General features: G+C 41.4%; 1 protein-coding gene across 1 annotated transcript in view; it reads right to left on the reverse strand.

Moving 5' to 3' along the window:
* Positions 1-21,056, reverse strand: part of slc24a3 (solute carrier family 24 member 3) — a 124,622-nt gene extending 103,566 nt beyond the window's left edge. Inside the window, exon 1 of the mRNA XM_026190312.2 lies at positions 20,702-21,056. Coding sequence (XP_026046097.1) covers positions 20,702-20,882 — 181 coding nt within the window. The 5' untranslated portion in view covers positions 20,883-21,056. The remainder of the gene's footprint in view (positions 1-20,701) is intronic.
* Positions 21,057-21,257: the final 201 nt, after the last annotated feature.

Genomic DNA, 21,257 nt, shown 5'->3' on the forward strand with positions numbered 1-21,257 from the left:
TGATCACTTCAAAAATTCGAGTTTCCATAAGGTGAGTGGTAACATTTCTCCAAGTGGTGAAGACTGTCTGGAAGTGTCATGCATTTTTGCAAACTTCCCCTGCCATCCATCCACAAAGGTTCTCAATTGGATTTAGGTCAGGGGAACACGCAGGATGTTCCAAAATAGTGATGTTATTCTCCTGGAAGAAGTCCCTAATCCTGCGGGCATTGTGTACTGTAGAGTTGTCCTGTTGAAAAACCTAGTCGTTACCACACAGACGAGGGCCCTCAGTCATGAGAGATGCTCTCTGCAACATTTGGACAGGTTTGACGCCCCTGCACCTCCTGAATCTCCATTGTTCCACTGAAGGAGAAAGGACCGCAGACCATTATCAAATCAAATCAAATCAAATCAAATCAAATCACTTTTATTGTCACATCACATGTGCAGGTACATTGGTACAGCACATGTGAGTGAAATTCTTGTGTGCGAGCTTCACAAGCAACAGAGTTGTGCAAATACAATAATGTAAACAAGCAAAATACAAGAATGGCTACATCTGAAACTAATAAATATATGTACAATATATAATAGTATATGCATTTCTGGATGTGTATACTAAATATTTTTCTACGTGTGTGTGTGTGTGTACACATATTTTACAAATTAAATAGAGTAAACAATAAATAAAATATATAAAATAAAATATAAAGAGTGAGACATGTGCAAAACAGTGGCATTACTGTACAGTATGGAGTGCATAATGTTAAAGTTCCAGTAGTGAAGCTGAGGTGTCTATGAAGTGTTCAGCAGTCTGATGGCCTGATGGAAGAAGCTGTCTCTCAGTCTGCTGGTACGGGACCGGATGCTGCAGAACCTCCTTCCTGATGGAAGTAGTCTGAACAGTTTATGGCTGGGGTGACTGGAGTCCTTGATGATCCTCCCCGCTTTCCTCAGGCACCGCTTCCTGTAGATGTCTTGGAGGGAGGGAAGCTCACCTCCAATTATCCGTTCAGAGCACCGCAGTACTCGCTGGAGAGCTTTGCAGTTGTAGGCGGTGCTGTTGCCATACCAGGTGGTGATGCATCCAGTGAGGATGCTCTCAATGGCACAGTGATAGAAGGTCCTGAGGATGCGGGGGCTCATGCCGAATCTTTTCAGTCACCTGAGAAAGAAGAGGCGCTGCTGCGCCTTCTTCACTGTTTTGTTTGTGTGTACTGACCACGTAAGATCCTCAGCCAGATGTACACCAAGGAACCGGAAGCTGCTCACTCTCTCCACAGCAGCGCCGTTGATGGTGATGGGGGTGTGTACTTCTCTGCACCTCCGGAAGTCCACTATCAACTCCTTTGTCTTTGCGACATTGAGGGTGAGATGGTTGTCTTGACACCAGTGGGTCAGGGCGCTGACCTCCTCCCTGTAAGCCGTCTCATCACCGTTGGTGATAAGACCCACCACTGTAGTGTCGTCCGCAAACTTCACAATGATGTTGGAGTTGTTAGTGGCCGTGCAGTCGTAGGTGTAGAGTGAGTACAGGAGAGGGCTCAGTACACACCCCTGTGGAGCACCAGTGTTCAGTGTGACGGGGGATGAGGTGATGCTGCCCAGTCTGACCACTTGGCGTCTGTCAGACAGGAAGCTAAGGATCCAGCTGCAGAGGGAGCTGCTCAGTCCTAGATCCTGCAGTTTCCTGTCCAGCTTCGAGGGAACGATGGTATTGAATGCTGAGCTGTAATCTACAAACAGCATTCTCACATACGTGTCTCTCTTCTCCAGGTGTGACAGGGCAGTGTGTAGTGTCAGGGCTATGGCATCATCAGTGGACCTGTTGTGGCGGTATGCGAACTGTAGAGGGTCCAGTGAGTCGGGTAGTGCAGAGCAGATGAAGTCCCTGACCAGCTTCTCGAAGCATTTGCTTACGATGGGGGTCAGGGCTACAGGTCGCCAGTCGTTCAATGAGGAGATGGTGGAGGATTTGGGTACAGGGACGATGGTGGCCATTTTGAAGCAGGCTGGGACTACAGACAGAGAGAGGGAAAGGTTGAAGATGTGCGTGAACACTCCAGCCAGCTGAGCCGCGCATGACTTCAGGACGCGGCCGGGAATCCCGTCCGGACCAGTAGCTTTGCGTGCGTTCACCTTCCTGAAGCACCTCCGCACATCCTCCTCAGACACAGTGTGCGCACTGACGTCATCCGCGGTGCGCACACTGTCCGGTCTCATGGTGTTCGCTGTGTCGAATCTAGCGTAGAATACGTTTAGATCCTCACACAGAGAGGCCGTGGTCTGCGGTGTGCTGGTTTTCCCTCTAAAGTCTGTGATCGTGTTTAGTCCCTGCCACATACTCCGAGGGTTGTCAAACTGTTGCTCCACCCTGTCCCTGTACTCACGTTTGGCTGCTTTGATCGTGGATGTGTTGGTGGAGTTTGGGTGAGACTTTCTTCAGGTTTCCCTTATTAAAGTCTCCGGCTGTGATAAACGCTGCCTCTGGGTGTGCGGTTTCCTCGCTGCTGATCGCGCTGTACAGTTCCCTGAGTGCTCGGTTAGTGTCAGCTTGTGGGGGAATGTAAACAGCCGTAATAATCACTGCTGTAAATTCCCTCGGTAGCCAGAATGGCCGGCACTTAATCATCAGGTACTCCAGGTCCGGTGAGCAGAAGGATTTGACCGGGTGCACGTTCGCATAATCACACCAGCTGTTGTTGATCATGAAACACACACCACCGCCTCTGCTTTTCCCAGTAAGATCCTGTGACCTGTCCGCGCGATGCACGGAGAACCCCGGTAGTTGTATTGCGGAGTCCGGTACCTTGTCCGATAGCCAGGTTTCTGTGAGGCAGATCACGCAGCATTATGGCACCCCCTCCACTGTGGCACGTATAAAAACATCTCAGGTGGGATCTGCTTGGAAACCATCAGGACCATCAAAGTTTTTTTCTCATCCGAAAATTAAACTTTCTTCCACCTTTCAATGTCCCATGTTTGGAGCTCTCTTGCAACGTCCAAACGGTTAGTTCTGTGACATTCAAGGAGATGAGGCCTTTGAAGACGTTTTTTGTATTTTAAGCCATTCTGTCTCAGATGCCGTCTGATGGTTATGGGGTTATGGTGCAGTCTGCACCAGTAACGGCCTTAATTTGTGTCTTTACAGACAACCAATTGGATCCTCGGCTCAGTGGCGGTGGAATTTTTTGGGGTCTTCTGCTTGACTTTTTTTGTTCCATAACCCTCAGAATTATTTAAGAAATCCAAAATGACTGTCTTACTGCGTGTCACCTCAGCAGTGATTGCGTGCTGCGTGAGACTCTGCTTATGCAGTTTAGCAACCCGATCATGTTCAAAACGGAAACCTTTTTTTTGCCTTTGCTATCAGAACATCATGACAGTGTGACTACCTGACAGAAAATGACAATGAATCATTTGCACAGATTTTATTTAAAACAGTCTGCTTCAGTTTAAGTGTTGTTGTCAAAAAAATTGCATACTCAAAAAGATGCTTTGTCTCTTGTTAAGATCCAACCATGCAAAATATCTACAATAATAGACACAGAGAAAAACCCAACAATCATATGACCCCCTATGAGCAAACACTTTGGCGACAGTGGGAAGGAAAAACTCCCTTTTAACAGGAAGAAACCTCCGGCAGAACCAGGCTCAGGGAGGGGCGGGGCCGTCTGCTGCGACCGGTTGGGGTGATAGAAGGAAAACAGAATAAAGACATGCTGTGGAAGAGAGACAGAGATTAATAACAAGTACAATTCAATGCAGAGAGATCTATTAACACATAGTGAGTGAGAAAGGTGACTGGAAAGGAAACACTCAATGCATCATGGGAATCCTCCGACAGCCTACGTCTATTGCAGCATAATTAAGGGAGGATTCAGGGTCACCTGGTCCAGCCCTAACTATATGCTTTAGCATAAAGAATAAGACAATTTTTCAAGTGGTCTTAAACTTTTGATCGGGACTGTATGAATTTAGTGTGGCATTACTCTGACTGCATTCTAAATAATTTTCACAAATAACGATCTGGATGCACATCACTGGAATGCATCCAGCTCTGTAACACAGCCCCTTTCCTGCCAACAGTCAGATAGGTATACAACAGAAAGTGTGGGCACATATTTTAGAACTTCAGATTTGGCTGCCTTTGTGGAGCAAACAATTCAAACTAAAGGATTTCTACTCACATTGTGGAATTCATGCAAAGATAAGCAACATCGCAGAACAATTGTCCCCATTTTGAGACCAATCAGAGACAATCCATGTCTGTCACAGAGCTGTGAGCGAATAGTTATGTGTAAGCGTGTGTGTTTGAGGGCATCCTGCTGGGTTAATCTCTGGTATTCAATGACAAAAGCGTGGACCTGTCACCCACACACTCATACAATGGGAGAATAGGAGCTTTGTGTGACTCACACCTGCAGCTCCACTGAAGGAACATTGTTAAAGCACAACATTAAAAACAGAAAGTGCTGACATCTCATTCATCCCCCAATCACACTCTAAATCCTGCAGACCCCATTTGACAAGCTTGGATCCAAAGCACCTACACACAATGATACTGATTCAGAGCTCAAAGGTAAATGTTTGTCCAAGACAGTCATTTTTAAACTGTGACTCCACACATCCATTAATATTAGCACTGGATACAACTAGAAAACAACTGTGTTGTAAAACATCATTGCAGATTAACCTAATTAGGTGTATTACTGGTATCTCAATGTACCAGGGTACCAGGGTCACTAATTTTAGTGCAGTCAACAAAAATGCCACCAGACGGATGTCTCTACTGAGCTCAGTGAGCTGTGAATGGGTATGGGTATGGGTTGCTTCTAGAAATTTGCTGCTAAAGCAAGTCCTACTTTAAACTACCATCTTCATTACACATCATCCCTGTTCAGTGACATCATTGAGTTCTCTCACAAGAATCTCCAGGAAAGAGTAGAGATATTCCTAGTTACTGCTATCCTAATTCATGAAATGGAGATTTAAATTTAGGTTAATCAACTAGTGTAACGGTAACCATCATTTAGAGTGCACCTAAATTTTGCAGTGATAGTTTGCTAGTTTACAATAGCGATTATAGGGTTATGGGACAATGGGAAAAGCCGGGGCTTCCCTGGGTAGTTGGCTGCATAATCCAACAGTGAACCAGTGTGGTACACTGATAATTACCACGTTTAACAGGCTAGTATAACAGGTGGCAGTTAGAGAGCCACAGTGGCTTTTATCATCATCAGCTAAGCTGGGGGAGGGTGACATGGAAAAAAAAGTGCTAATGTTCATCTTTTTCATGGTTGATATTGATATATAGATCACAATATAAACCAAATGACTACTTCTGTAAAGCCTAAAGTTTCCCTTTTAACTTTAAAGTCAATTTTGGTTTAAGTATAATTTCTTTTCTATCAGAAGTTGAACAACTGTACAACTTTTAAACACATAACATGGGTATAATAGACTAAAATCCTAATCCTGTATGGTATAAGCTACAAGTGTTACAGAAGAACGCAAACTGGAAAACTAAATTCTTTCATCATTTCTAAAGAAATAAAGAAGCTAAATATATATAAAATAAAAATCAAAAAATACCTCTATACTTAATCTTTTGTGTTTTTTCTACAGAAACAAGCTAAACTTATATTGTTGGGAAACAACTCAACAAAAAAAGAAAAAAAATCTATATATCCTCGGTACATATTCAAGAAATGTAAATGTATGAGGACAAAAACTAAATTGACATAGTCACTAAATTGTGGTCTGCACTTGAAGGGCAGCACTGTAATACAGATCAGATGTCCAACTTGTGCGACCACCATTCCAACACAGCAGCGAACACACCTGTTCAGCTGTTTGTGTACAGTCCACGTGTAGCTAGGAAAGAGCTTTCTCACAGAAGTGTTTATGGCGACACCTGGTCACCTATTTAAATTAGCTGCTTTGACTCTCCTTACGGACATCATGCCTTGTCATGGTGTAAAGCGCTTTGGGGTCCTTAGGGACTAGTAAAGCGCTATATAAATACAGGCCATTTACCAGGCCATTTTTACCAAAAACACAAGAGTTGTGTAGCGGTTTACACATTTGCCTAATAAGCAAAATATCCCTGGTTTACTGTGGGGAGGAGACCAAAATCCCATTGGGTTTGTGTCAGGAAGAGCATCTGTGCCAAAACGCGCCAAATCAAACATACAGAGCTACCCGCTGTGGTGACCTTGTGAATAGGGGAAGAAGCAGACAGTACCTTCTTCATCTATCAAATCTGGACTCAGCGTCACAAAAAGCAGCTCCTATAATGAAGTGCTTTATGGCCATCAGACAAAGATCAGAGAACAGAGTGAGGAAGAAAGAAAAAGAAAGGAAGACAGACAAGCATCTGTAATAAAAAAGCAAATGAGAAAAAGAGAGCGAGAAATCCATAAATTGTAGTCTCTAATCAACACTAACAGCCTTTTGACCGTTTCATTCATCTGAGACACACACACACACAACGTTCCTATCAAGTACTCACTTCATTTTACAACAGATTACTGCACAGACAGTGATGTGTATTTTCCTGCAAAGTGAAAAACATTAACACCCTAAAAAGGCTACAAATGTGGATATGCATGGACTCGGTTGTGCACAAGAGCACCTGAAGCTCAGTTCATCCATGTTTAACACAGAAACAGCAAAACGGAGAGGTTAAGCTTTGTGTACCTGAAACGTTTGCCTTTCTGCACACATTTCTATCAGTATATACAGGCAACTTCAAAATTTTTTACTTGAGATAGAAGCCTGTCTGTTAGAAAAATCACAAGTTTCAGTTCATCAAATGACTGTTTAAGACTGTGTGAAGGGTGTTGCTTGTAGTGAGAAACCCACTGAGAATCATCACATAAATCTATACATTCCCTTTAGATCTACCGAGTGTTTCAGTGACTTTTCAGTTACTCTTCTTCTTAGTTTTTATTTTTTCTTTTGACCAGCACTTTCGCTGTTTTAGATTTAGATAATCTGTGATTGAAAATCAGTTTGGTTGGGCTGCATGAAGTGTACCAGAGCAAACACGGTTGGTTACCTTGTTTCACTGAGAGAAAATGACGCAGACATGGGACGGTGAGGCAGAACAGCAAATAAATAAGTCAGCAAACAGGCGAGCTGTGCTTAAGTAAAGTCTGTGAGCAGGCTTCAGAAGACTGACAATAATACAGGGAAAGAGAGCATGAGTAAGGGTGCTGCACGTCTGGGATGCTAGGAAGGGCAAAAGGGTTAGAGCTACTGGGGGACATACCAAAATGATAGCTGAGTGCCACCAAAATGGAGGGAGGAAGAGGCAAGATGAGAGCGCAGTGGCCACTACATGGAGGGGATGATTGAGAAAGAGTATGGCACAGCAGGAACAAATGGATGGATGGAAAAGGGAGAGAGCTTGTTTGTGCCTGGCTCAGATTTGGGAAGTGCTGCTGCTCTCTGTTCACACAGGCTGACCCAGATGCAGCTGAATTAGACACAGTCCCGTGTGGGTGCGTAGGTCTCTGTGTGTTTACGGATAACAGTGGAGGTGCAATGGCTTGAGGTGGAGAAAAATGAAGGAGTGATACCGCGTTCCAAGCAGATGTCTCACAGAAAATTAAAACTGCGACACATCTCACTGAAAAAACATTAGTAAAAATGTCTGATCAGAATAGTAATTTTCAGAGCTTTTATTCTTGAGCCTGCTTGTGTGTTGATAATATTTCAAGCAACATTTTTCTTTCTAACCTAATTTTGTCCCTTTTTCATTAGACATTACAGTCTGTATGTCTTCATCTACCATCTTTATCCTGGTTTTGCTTGTCTGTGAAAGCGTTATTAGTTTATTCGCTCTCTTTTAGCAGTATCTAGTTCTCAAAGAACTCCTGAGAAAACTATACTCTGATAGATGCCTTCATATTTGCATGCTCATAAAACAGTTGATTGGGTGTTAGGTGCGGTAAAAATGCCTGCTAGACCGAAATGCCTTGACAGACCATGTTCTGGGAAGAGAGTACAACCAACTCTGCCAGGACATGTTGCCCTTATGACCTTAGTTTCCAAACTAACCCAGAGCTTGCTTTGTTCAAAGCAAAAAGACAAAAGTTTTACTTGTCAGGACATACTTAAAAAAAACCCATTTAGTCCTTGGCCGGTCTTGAAAACACAATGACATATTACAGTGTGTCATTACTTATTTAACAAAAATGAAATAAAAATGCAGGAGCAGTGTTTAAATGATTCAGCAGCTCGTAAAACCACCTTCAGCACCTTAAGCTGAATAGAAAACGTATTCTGTAGGATTTTATACACGTCTCATATCATTGTGGACAAATTTCTTCAATAAAGTGGTGCTTCAGATAACTGGAGTTTGCAGAAATTCAGCTATACAGCAATAAACAACACAATTTTGTTTAGCTTTTTTACCTTTTTCAGCTTTATTTGACAGATACAATGGAGAAAGGACAGGAAAGCGAACCAGTGTTGTGCTAAAGAGTGATTGCCTGCCAAAAACTGATTTCCAATGTTTCCGTGTGTTTTTTTTATATGTAATATCTTTACATATGTTGGTAAATAGACTTCAGTGAACAGGGTTTACAAATTGGTTATACATAAAATATATAAAATTACCAGTGTTTCAAGTATCTTTATAACTCTGTGTTATTGTACTTACATTATAACCAATCCGGTCATTTTTGTCTACTTTAAATATGTTTACAGAACTATTGTTATATTTGTTGCAATATCTACTGTCCTCTTGGCCAGATTACTCTTAAAAAAGACATTTTTAATGTCAGCGAGATTTTTTTTTACTGGATAAATAAAGGATATATAAAAGTCACTGCCAAAACCTGACTGTGGCTTCTACCTTCTTGTTGTTTGTGGCTCAAGATGACTTGATGTCATTCATGAGGGATGCATTTGCCATGTTTTACATGTTTCACATATTTTAGAGCAACAAGTTATTTATAGCAGTTTAAATACAAGCAATCAGTTTTTGGCAAATACCGGAAATCACATTCTGCCACAACACCGGCTTTTATGTAACTACATTGTGATTGTCTATAGGAAATACATATCACCTTCTCTATAAAAGTGGGAAGCAGAAGTTTACACCTCTGTAATTGACAGTGACTGGCCCAACACACATGTTGTAATATGTCTCACACTAACGGCCTCAAATGTTAACTTCACACACCCATGGGTATTTACTAGGGGTGCAACGATATTCGTATCAATATTGAACCGTTCGATACAGTGCTTTCGGTTCGGTAGGCATATGTATCGAACAATACAAAATTTTTAATTTATTTTATCAACTTTCCTTCTGATGATGCTGTCTGTGTTGAGCGCTCAGTGGATCTGCGCTCGACAGTGCAGCCTAGGCGGAGTAGTCGACCGCAGATTCACTGAGCGCAGGGCAAGCTAGCGAGACAGAAGTTAAGCTCTCCTTGCAACATGGCAAATTGAACCTCCCCCACTAGCTTTTATTTTGGAAAGAACCATTTCTCTGTAATAAACTCTCTTTTCCAAAGATGAGTGATTTCTCGATCAGATAGATTTATTTGTTTTTATTACTTTGTTGTTTCAGCAACATTAAATTTAAAAACTGTACTTTTGAGTTTAAATATATATTTATAATTTTAATAAATGACAAATTAAAAAGGCATGAACATTTTTTTGTATCGAAAAAATATCGAACCGTGACACCAAAGTATCGAACCGAACTGTGAATTTTGTGTACCTAGTATTTACCACACACGTCTGCATGTGTGGTAAATATTCTTCCTGTTCTTTATTAATGGCGGACAACTTGATTGGATGAAAATTTCAGCTGGTGTTGACAATAAGCCATCTTAGCCAGCTTCCAGTGGAACAAAAAAATAGTCAGAGTAAGTTAGCGGGAGTTCTGAATTGTCATGGGTTGTCATGTGATACACGGAGAATTCAAATAATTCCAGCAGTTCTTACCGGAAAACTTCGAGGAGACAGACCATCAATTTTTGGTCTTTAACTATTGCAAGGCTCGATTATCTGCCATTGCTTTAAAAAAAAAAAAAGGTCCATTGGAGTAAAAGGAGATGACACAACTATTCCATTCAATGGCTCTGGGTGCACTTACCGCCACTGTCACCATTCTTTCAAGGCTAACTAGCTAATTAGTGAACCTGTCACTCAATCATTAAAGGCACTGCCCAGGGAGGAGCAGGAGTCCATTTGTGGGAAATGTCAGAATTTGGCTGTTGGCTCCAGAGACACAAAATGAAAAAAATAACATAGAAGTGCAGAGAAGAACTTTGGAACCTGCCTCAAGAACTAGCATGTTGAAATAGTATGCTGTTAGCATTTTGTGGTCACAGTCGAACAATATCAGTTATGGCAACATTTCATTTTTACAGTAATGTACTCTGAGGGTAATTTGGTTTGATGAGATATAAATTATTAATGTGCACTCAAAATTTTTGAGATGCTGAAAGAGAAAAAGAATCAGTGCTGCTCCAAATTTGCAAAAGGTGCAATGTTTTTGACATCAGAGTTTAAAAAAATACTCAAACTAGATGATTTGTTAGTCAGCTTTTTGTAACCAATTGCAAAACTCTACTTTTTTTTCATTAATTTTTTTCAAACTAATATGATTCATTTTAAAACAATGAAGTAAGCAGTCATAATACACAGAAAAATATTTGACAGTTTGGGCAGAAGTTGTGGTTTGTAAAAAATTAAGAAGAAATACTTCAGAATCTCCTTGATTTCTAGGACAGCTGTCAAACTGTTCCTTTGTTCAAAATGCAAGCTTTCCTTTAGTTATAGCCTACACTCATCAAAGGCTTATTCAACTCACTCAACCTGCAGCCGCTGTTCACCTTTGCAAGTATATCTGTTCCTTAAGTAGTAGTGAGATCATTGCTAAACTAAAGATTTTATTTATATAGCACCAAATCACAACAACAGTTGCCTCAAGGTGCTTTATATTGTAAGGTAGACCCTGCAATAATACATCCACTGAAAAACGCTACAATCACATGACCCCCTTATGAGCAAGCACTTTGGCGACAGTGAGAAGGAAAAACTCCCTTTTAACAGGAAGAAACCTCCGGCAGAACCAGGCTCATCGAGGGGCAGCCATCTGCTGCGACCAGTTGGGGTGAGAGAAGGACGACAGTCAAAGTGGTTTGCAAGTGGGCAAAGCATGATGAAAGCATGATAAATAGTGGGTCAATAAGTTTAATAAGTTTTAGAAGTCCTCTGTTTGCTTCCAGAAATGAAATCAATACATCAAATTATACTCCGTGAGAAACAGAAAAGCAACTTCATCAAAGACAGAGAATTTACTGAGTACATCGCTGCAGTCGTGTGCAAAGTCGTGTGAAAAGAAGGCTAGCTGGTTATGCAGTCTCTGAGAGTAAGGAACATCTTTAAACCACTTCTCAGGAAGGGGAACGATAAAAAAACATTAAAAAACTTAAAAAGCGAAACATTTCTGACATGACAAGGAGCTAGACCATTGTTAACCCAGCAGGATTTGACAGAGATTATCAGCTACTGTGCTGTATTGAAATATATTGGGAAAAAACCCAAAAAACAAAACAGACGGATGACAGATGCAACTCCTCCTGGACCCAAACATTAGGAAATTCTTTAAACGTGTTTGTTTTTATTATTCATTTTTTTGGACATACTCCCGAAGGTTGAATGCAGCACCCGGGTTCGATTCTTTCTCTCCCTGCTCCCTGTCTTCCTGCCTCTCTTCACTGTGCTGTCTAGTAGAAAGTTGAAAAAAAAACTTTCAATAAATCTCACTTAACAAAAGAACATAGCAAAGCTTTATTAGTATGGGATCAGAACAATGCCACCTTGAAATGAAACTGAAAAAAATATTGAAACTGAAAAAAATATATTGTAACTGAAATAAATGTACTGAAAAGTCTTGTATTGAAAGTGAAAGTGGAGTACCTCTGTCTCTCGCTAGCAAAGTTGACCCAGACAACAAAGTAAAGCTAGCTTTCGGCTACAAGTCCGACACGGAACCCAACGCATTAGCCAGAGGTCCCTTTACTACGGTTCAGAGCCGCGGAGATGTTTTATATACACGCGGAATAGTTTTCTATACGAGATTGCGGCAAAAAGTGCAGCCTTACCTAATGTCCACCCTACTGTTACTCATTTATATTAAGATTTTAAAATATAGTTGGTTTTGGTATGGCGAGTAGCCTTCAGTAATAGTAATAAATCACACAGCAATAGTACATTAATGTAGCTGTGAAGTATTCAGAATACGTTACATCTGTAATGTGTAGTGGAAAACATTTTTAAAGGTAACCTTCCCAACACTGTCAACAGGTTAGCACAAAGTGTTCAGCAACCTAATACCACAGTGCAGCAAAAGCAGTGAGTTAAATATATATTGAGCTCTCTGGTTACTCTGGTATGATAAATAACACACTATTGACAAAATAACAGTGAAAGAATTCCAGATCACAAGTTTTTAGTTCAACATACAAGTAACAACCTTTGCCTTTCATCAGGTTTTATTTAATTGTGTCAGAGAAAACATCATGTGCTCTTCATGTAGCTGAGTACATTCAGTGTTTAAAACAGAAGTTGTACAGGTCTGAGATCAGCAGTTTTCTGCAACACTAAACTTAAGTACTGTTAATGCTGATGTATAGTGACACAGTTACAGGGGTGATTAATCCTTTTGACTTTTTGTCTTTAAATTTATCAATAAAACAGCTGCAGATTTCACTGACAGCACATGTGGTACTTTAACCTTTGTACTGATTTCATCAGTTAATTTTGGAGTTACTACAAAGAGTGAAGATATACGATGATCTGTCTGCTGTCACTGGGTGGTGCTGAGGTCTGAATCTGAGGACAGCTCCTGTAATCACAAAGAGAATCATCACAAACTGAAATATAAAGTTTATCTCTCAAATCTGAAATAGAGCTGATCCACTCTGTCCTCACACACTCGTGATCTGAAGTTCTTCTCTTACATTTTTTCAGTCCTACAGTAGCTGACAGCTGACACATGAACAGTTTATTTCAAAAACAAAAAGGCCTTATATACTAACACATTTTCCAATATAATGTTTGGCACTTTGTAAATGGACATTGCAAAGATGAGATGATGGAGCAGGTTTCAGTCCTGGTTCAGTCTGCTGCTGCAGAAAATTAAACATTTTAACTTAAGCTGCCAAGCGGAAGTAGTTGGTTTCAGTACATAAATATCGGGCTTTGCTATTTAATCCGTAGCTACTGACTAATGAGGGGAATTTAAAAGTTGGTGTTAATGTCCTTCCACATGTGGCAAGCGACAGAAAACATGCTGCTGTTTGCACATATTTAATAATCAGCTCTGCACAGGAGCTGAAGCAGAGTCCAGCCTGTTGCTCTTACAGTATAATACTCATAATAAAAGTACAGTAAGCGTGGTTAGTGACTGAGCAGCCCGGTGCGTTTCTCTTGATTTCTTTAGTCAGGGTAAATTCATTCACCTGCACGGGTTAGCTAAACGAACTTTACAAAACAAGTTTCCCCGACAGTCGAGTGCTCATCTTAGGTAGCTAGCTAAGGACCTTAGTTACGGATTAGCTTACAAACACATTTAACTTACCGAAAATATTGCGGCAGGGCCTCAGGTCCTCCTGTCTGGTAGTCCAATTTACTGAAGAACACCTCAGGCTGTCACTTTGAAACAGTCGGTAATGTAAACCTCTCAGCATCTGCCATTCCCAAACAGACACATGCAAGTTTGTCCGTGACCGCAGCCGCGTCGTCCATGTTTTCTACAGTCATTGGTCAGCACTATAATATATCCAAATACATGCGGGTCGGAATCCCCGCCCCTCAAGCGCCCCTGGACGCCACAACAGTGCCAGCAGAGTGAAACTGAAAAAATGGATTGAAACTGGAAAAAAAAATTGTAAGCAAAAAAAAAAAAATTTACAGTTTCAATTAATTATTTTTCACTATCAATTTTATTTTCACTTTCAATACAAGATTTTTCAGTACATTTATTTCAGTTACAATATTTTTTTCAGTTTCATTTCAAGATGGCATCGTTCTGATCCCATATATTTACACTTTGATGGAACGCACTGCAGTTCACACATACGTAAAAACACATGCTGTTATTTCTGACTTGTCACGACATCGTTGTCCTTTCAGATATCAACAGTTAACTTGACGTAAGAATAAAGCAGAATTATTCTTCCTCTGACCCGCTGCTAAAGCTCTCTGGGCTGCTGCACTCAAATCTGCTTTGACTAAAATGCGTAAAAGCTGAATGCATTATTACTTTTTAAGAAAAAGCCCCACACTGCTCGTATTGAGTGCAAAGAGAAAGAGTGGTCACATAACAATGAAAAATAAGAGAGCCTGCTTTGCCTTCAATTCCATCCCCTCCCTTCATATCCTCACACTTGCTCTCTGCCTCATGACCACATTTACTCCCATCCTCACTTCACCCGCCTCAACATGGACAACCCCAGCCTACTCCCACCTCTCTCTCCTGTCACCTCACCTCATCTTTTCTCTCCTTCCGCCTCCATTCCCCCAACCTTCTTCATCTCACTTTCTCCTCCTCCTCCTTCCATCAATGCCACTGCTGTCCTCACTTGCTCTCGCTGTTCAAATCACCGCACCCCCTTCCGTCCCTGTTCGCTCCACTTCTGTCTCTTTTCCTTTTTGTCTAATTTCGCTCAGAGTCCTGAGGCTTTGTCAATTCAATTCAATTCAGTTTTATTTATATAGCGCCAATTCACAACAACAGTTGCTTCAAGGCACTTTATATTGTAAGATAAAGACCCGACATTATACGTCAGCACAAAGTGCTCCGTCTCTGTTCCTCAGCTATCGTGCAGAAAGAAGGGGACCCGCCAACCCGAGCTTTACGTTATGTAGTGAGATCATCTAGACACTAATGCTGGATACCAGATACGGCAAGCAGCCATTAGAGGCTTCTCTATAGCATGAGCACTTGTCTGGCTGATACATCTTTTAGCTTTGTCACACATTATGAGGAGATGGTAGTGATATAAAGTAATATATTTAAACCTGTAGATAATGAATGCTTCATTATGTGTGCACTTGTAAATGTTATCCCATAGTGCTTTTATCCTGGATAAGCATGGCTTCTATACCTTGTGATTTCAGGGGTCCGATGCAGACAGATGGATGGATGAGGTTAAAAGAAATAAAGGACAGGCAGAGAACGAGCAGAGATGAGGTGCGTGCACATCCATGTCCCAGTGGAACACACACACACGCACATTAACCACATGTTTGTGTGCATAAACCCAATGGGGTATGATCACAAACGTAAGAGCAAGTCCTGGTCTCCCAGGTGGGAATCCATGTAGGAACAATGAGCACATAGCTCCATGAGAGGAAGTGAAACAGAGAGTTCGGCTCAGTAACGACACATTAATGCTGAAGCAAGTAAACAAAGATGTTGGAATTAGAGGTCGTCAGCTGATACTGGGCCTCGTAAGACCAACTCCTGTAAAAGGATTTACTCTAATCTTGATTTATTTCAACACGCCATTTTTCCTACTAATGTGCCCACCATGTGTCTGTCTGTTTACGAAGCACTCTCCTCTGCCAACACTGCAGAGACGAGGAGGTGCAAAACAACGTAAATTTAATGATGATCTCAATTAACTGTGCAGCACAATTAATTGAATTTTAATCTCAGTCACTTTTGGCATCCCACAATTAAATAAACACGATCAAAAGCACATTTTAGCACACAGTGGAAACGTCTGACTGAGTCTGACTACACTATATTAATAGATAAATACAAAATAAACAACGCTGAAACTAAACGTCTGGCACAGCAGAATGTAAAGGGCTTGTCACTTGAAGGGAATCAACTTAGGTTTTGGAAAATACGAATGACGTTAACCAACCAATAATATGCAGAGTGCTGCAGAACTTACTCAACTGCCAGAAAACCAGTGTAACAACTGCATGAATGCCAAGAAAAATAAAGCAGTGGTTGCTAACGGGAAGCATCTGACGTGGAATCAGCCTGTAACGCAGGTCAGTGTTGCAACTGAAATGGGCTGGTTCTGGTTCCTCCATAGCACTTTTCTACTCAAGCACTCAAAGCGAACATGCCTCATTCACCCATCCACACACAGATTCTATCTAGAATTCACAGATGAACCCATCAGGGTTTAGTATCTGGCCCAAGGATATTTGGCATGCAGATTGGGGGAGCCAGGGAACCACCAACCTTCCGATTAGTAGGGGACACGCTCTGCCTCCTGAGCTACAGCCACCCCCTGGATACCAGTGTCAGTGTGATGTTTATATGGCAGTGCAATAAAAACTACTTGTCACACAAATAAATGAAGAAGCATGACAAATAACTTTTATCTCAATATTAATACTGTACAATATAAAGCGCCTTGAGGCAACTTTTGTTTTGATTTGGCGCTATATGAATAAAATTGAATTGAATTAAAATAACTGCAACATTCATTTTGGACGCAGTCATGCAGCCATAGTCATGGGGACTGGCGGGAGTCAGTGTGATCGTCAACAGTTTGCCAATCAATGCATTTTTAACTTGTATTCTTGTATTACTGCATTAAATCAATATTACCTTATTATAACAACATCTCTGCATTTAACAGAGAAGTTTGACTTTGATCTTTGTGTGTGTGTGCATGAAAGAACCAGGTGAATGTTTTGACTTAATACCACTTCAGCCTTTTCAGCTCGTATCTGTCCATCTGTGGCCTCTAATTACAGCTGCCTCAATCATTCATCACTGCATGTACACGAGGTTCTCCCACTATCACAGGCTCCCGTCCTTCTCATCACGATGGAAACTCCCAGTGTGTCTCTCTCCATGAGCAACAGCACTGGCGAGAGAGCTCTGTTGTGTGTACAGCTACATTGCATGCATTATGGAGGGTGGAAACCTTAATGAGGGCACAGTGAGGGTATCCTGTTGTCCAACAGGATAATCGGACAATTGGACCATGGAGAAGTTCACCCAGCTCAACAATGTTGCGGCAGCTCTGACTCAAAAAGCTGAAATTCAAAGTTGGATCCCTGCATTTGAGAGACTTGCCAAGCTCCCTGCACATTGATAAAAGCTTATTTTTTACAAGTCATTTAAACACTTATCGGTCTGACTGAAAGTAAACTCAGACATTGACCACATCATTTTTCTGAAGCTGTCCTAGGAAGTTGCAGGGCTGACCTAATCACTCTGCATATCCGTCCAAGTATGCTTGAAATGCCAGTTTTCAATCAATTTAAGAGAATCTGTGGGGCTTGACTATTTTCTCCTACTAAGAACATTCTTTTGAGCACTAGCAGGTTTCTCAAGAGATCCTGTTCTGTTGTTTGACTCATGAATATGGATGCACTCGTCCAATCCTTTTAGTTCCAACACCAAGACAGAAGTCTGAATTTTTGGACAAAAATGAGCCCAAATGCATCAATGAGGCCCAAAACGTTTCCATGAACAAACACGTGTTCATAGCAAGTAAATGATTGTTCCACTGAAATGAAATGGTTAGAAACTCTTTGATGAGGTAAAGTGATGATTAAAATTGATCAGTCTAAAGTTGGGACTGGGAGCTTCAATGATTTTAAATGTATTATATTTGGGTGAGTGGGAGGTTAACAAGAAGTTATTGATGCAATTATTTGCTCTTTAAACTCTAAATAATGTGATATGTCTCTCTGATATTTTACTTCAATGTATCAGTCTTGCTATCTGCAATCTGCATACGGACACACATCATTTCTACATGTGACAAAGCACGTATGAACTTAAGGTCACGAAGAAGATGTGAGTTTGTTCTGTTAGAGAAGCCGAAACTGAGAAAGCAAAACAGATGTTTCAACCAAAGAAAGTCAAATAACAGTGTCTGCAGAGGAAGCCAGTGTACACAGTACATTTCTAGTACCACTTGTGGATAAGATCCAGTCTATTTACTGTACTTCAACCAGCCATGCTCAAAGTTGATCCAGCAATGATACATCTTTTTCCGAAGCATTGCCTAGGCTTTAGGTGTGTGACAATGCTGACTCCATCCATCCATCCATCCATCCATTGTCTTCCACTTATCATGGACTGGAGGGGCGCTGGAGCCTATCCAAGCTGCCACAGCGCAAGAGGTAGAGTACACCCTGGACAGGTCGTCAGTCTGCCCCAGAGCTAACACGGTAAACTTGTAAATAACTCATGAAAGAATAAAGTTACGTTGAAACCAAGCACACCATTGTTTTTCTTGTGACATTACCAATAAGTTTGATGTGTCACATGGCCCTCTTCCTATTGAAAAAACAAAAGTTGTATCCAAGATGGCCGACTTCTAAATGGCCACCATGGTCACCCCCCATCTTGAGGAGTTTGCCCCCTCACATATACTAATGTGCCACAAACAGGACTTTAATATCACCAACCATTCCCATTTTATTTGGCGTATCCATATAAATGGCCCACCCTGTATTCACACTCACATGCACGCCTAGAGCCAATTTAGAATCGCCAGTTAACCTAACGCCACAAACTGCATGTCTTTGGGCTGGAGCAGCCCGACTGGGTATTCTCCACATATTCTGGCTCCTTCTCATAGCCATTCTTGAGTGTTGATCCAATACTGGTGTTAAATTAATAAGCTGCAATCGTCACTGTAAGGAAGAGACTGTAAATTGTTCTCCATACGTGAGGAAACATCAGGTTTTATACCTTTGTATAACAAAATTAAACAAACAAGTAAATCCAAGAATATAAAAGCCCAGAACTGTTGGTATTTATGAGTGAAAGATTAAATGTCAGTGGCCCCATAATAAATACAACGGAAATTCTGCAAACTACTATCATTCATAGTCTTTTTGCTTGTTTCTCCCTTCCCAAGTGTAATATGTGGAGCTCAAAGAATTGAGGTTACCATGAGTATGACAGAAGCTTCTCAGCATGTCACACCAAACCGTTCTCCTACCTTCTATTGTAGATACCGTCTCTCTGACCTAATGAGGGTCAAAGTGTCATACGCGTTTTTTCCCTTTCACCACATTTAAGTCACATAAACTTGCTGTAGAGCTTGAAATGCCTCCAAGCTGAACATTTTCCTCTGTGCGATGTTAACTGTGCAGATCTACATCTGATCCAAATGTCCGACGACTGCATCCATAGCCCCACACTAGAAAGAATCCCGCAACGTCACCGATCAGTAAACTGCATGCTGATTTCTTTTATTCAATTAGCGAGCTGAGTATGAAAAATGCTCTCTTTGAAGTTCACAGCCCGTGAAAAGCATCAGTAACCATTTTTTAAAAATTCCATATTACTGACTGCTTTTGAATGAACTCCTCAGTTTCTCGACTGATCCTTTCAGAACAACATTTTACTTACTTTCATGATATGTGTTTATGCTGATGCTTACTGTTCTGTGGCTTCAGCAGTGGATGTAAAATAACCATACCTAAGAACACAGCCACTCCTTCATCAATTAAGACTTTAAGACTGACAATCAAGACTAAAAAAATGTTATAACTTAAAAAATATCCCCACTGATGATGAATTCTTGCGGTCCATAATTACATACTTTGGACATCTGGCATTTTGCTAATGCTTCTGTAATGATTTCACATTCTCCCCATAGAAGCTTCGGCTCACACACACACACACACAGACACACACACAAAAGATCAGACTTTTCAGTTGCCAATTTACTGAAAAATTACCACTGGTAAGCCTTTGCTCAAAGGCAATGCATTGTAAGATTAAAAAGCAACAAGTCTGGAGCGCTTGAAGAGCTATACAAGAAGATACAAGGAGCGATGTGTTAAGTTTAAATCCTCAGGATGTCACCAACCGGTCTGCCTCACTCCCAGCACTTGCCAGGCAGGTGACATGGACATAAACAAGACCTTATGGGAAAAAGACACTGGGGCAGCGCAGAACTAAATACAGACACTCTTCAAAAGGTAGGACTGATTATGACAGCAGATCCCTCAGAGGCCGGTCTAATGAGCATCCCACTCAGCTGCCATAAGCTTGTGAAGTGTACCGTTTAATTTATATTAGAGAACGTCAGCCTCAAGCTCGTCAGCAACGATCATTCATCAGAGTTCAGAGTGCCGGGTACATCAGCACCTTGGCCTATCAGCTACAGCCACAGGGCTGTAGGAGGAGGAAAGTGGATTTCTGTAAAGCAATTCAGGCAACACAGTCACAGCTTCCATTTCCAGGGCATTATTAGTTACAGATGCTGAACATGAAGGCATGCTGTTGTTATTTCGTTATTTACGTGACTGTACATGTGAGCTGATACAGTGCCCCAATCCAGCCTGATCTGTCTGCAGACATCCTCACGCTTTCTGCGGTGTATTTTTGGTGTTGAGCGCACACACGCGAGGCATTATATCAGCCTAAACGTTTACAGTGCTTACTTTAAGATTTGACATTTAATATTTTGCTATATTAGATCTCATGTTAATATACTCTAACTGTCCTGTTTGCGGGTTTTTTACTCTAAATGTTCCCAAAACTGGCTTCACTGTAGCGTCCTTAAAGGTTATTGTCACATTTAAGGAAACAATACGTACCAATGTTCTGTTTCTATGTTTCTCTTCCTCCGAGCAGCCTGTTGTTCCTGCTTGTGGAAAAACTCCGCATGAACGTTGTCTTTTCTCAAAAAACAAGCACTCAAACTAGAAGGAAACAGAGCTTTAAAGTGCCCCTCACCTGCTTTCTGTGCCACAGTCTTGAGCCCAACGACAACCCCCAGAAGTACCCCCGCAAAGCACATCTGGACGACGAACAACTCCTTTCGCTTTCTTCGCCTGGCTTTGCTCCTCCGCCGGTTCAGCATCATTCCTCCTCCTCCGACTGTCTCCGGCATCGCTTCAACCACCACACGGGCCATGGCGCTCTTCTCTCACGAGCGTTCCGGCGGTACCCCCGGTGGTGGTGCAGAGGTACGAGAACCTGAGGCGAGGAGGCAGAGGCACACAAGCTTACTGTACGGGTACTGAAGTTACTCGACGGGAGGAGATACGACTGGCTTTTGGATGGCTTCGTAAAGTTCACCAGACTGTGAAGGAATTACACATCCGGTTTCAAGCTTCAAAATAAAACTTATGGTTCTATTTTAGTTAGGTAGCAAAATATTTCCCTAGATAGGATCAAGTCAAGTCATCTTTATTTATATAGCACATTTAAAAGACATCAAGTGTCGGCCAAAGTGCTGAACAGAGGGATAATATAATAAAAAGAATTAAAATAGATAATATGAAAACAT

The sequence above is a fragment of the Astatotilapia calliptera genome, chromosome 13 (assembly GCF_964374335.1).
Source record: "Astatotilapia calliptera chromosome 13, fAstCal68.1, whole genome shotgun sequence".
Classification (NCBI taxonomy): Eukaryota; Metazoa; Chordata; class Actinopteri; order Cichliformes; family Cichlidae; genus Astatotilapia; species Astatotilapia calliptera.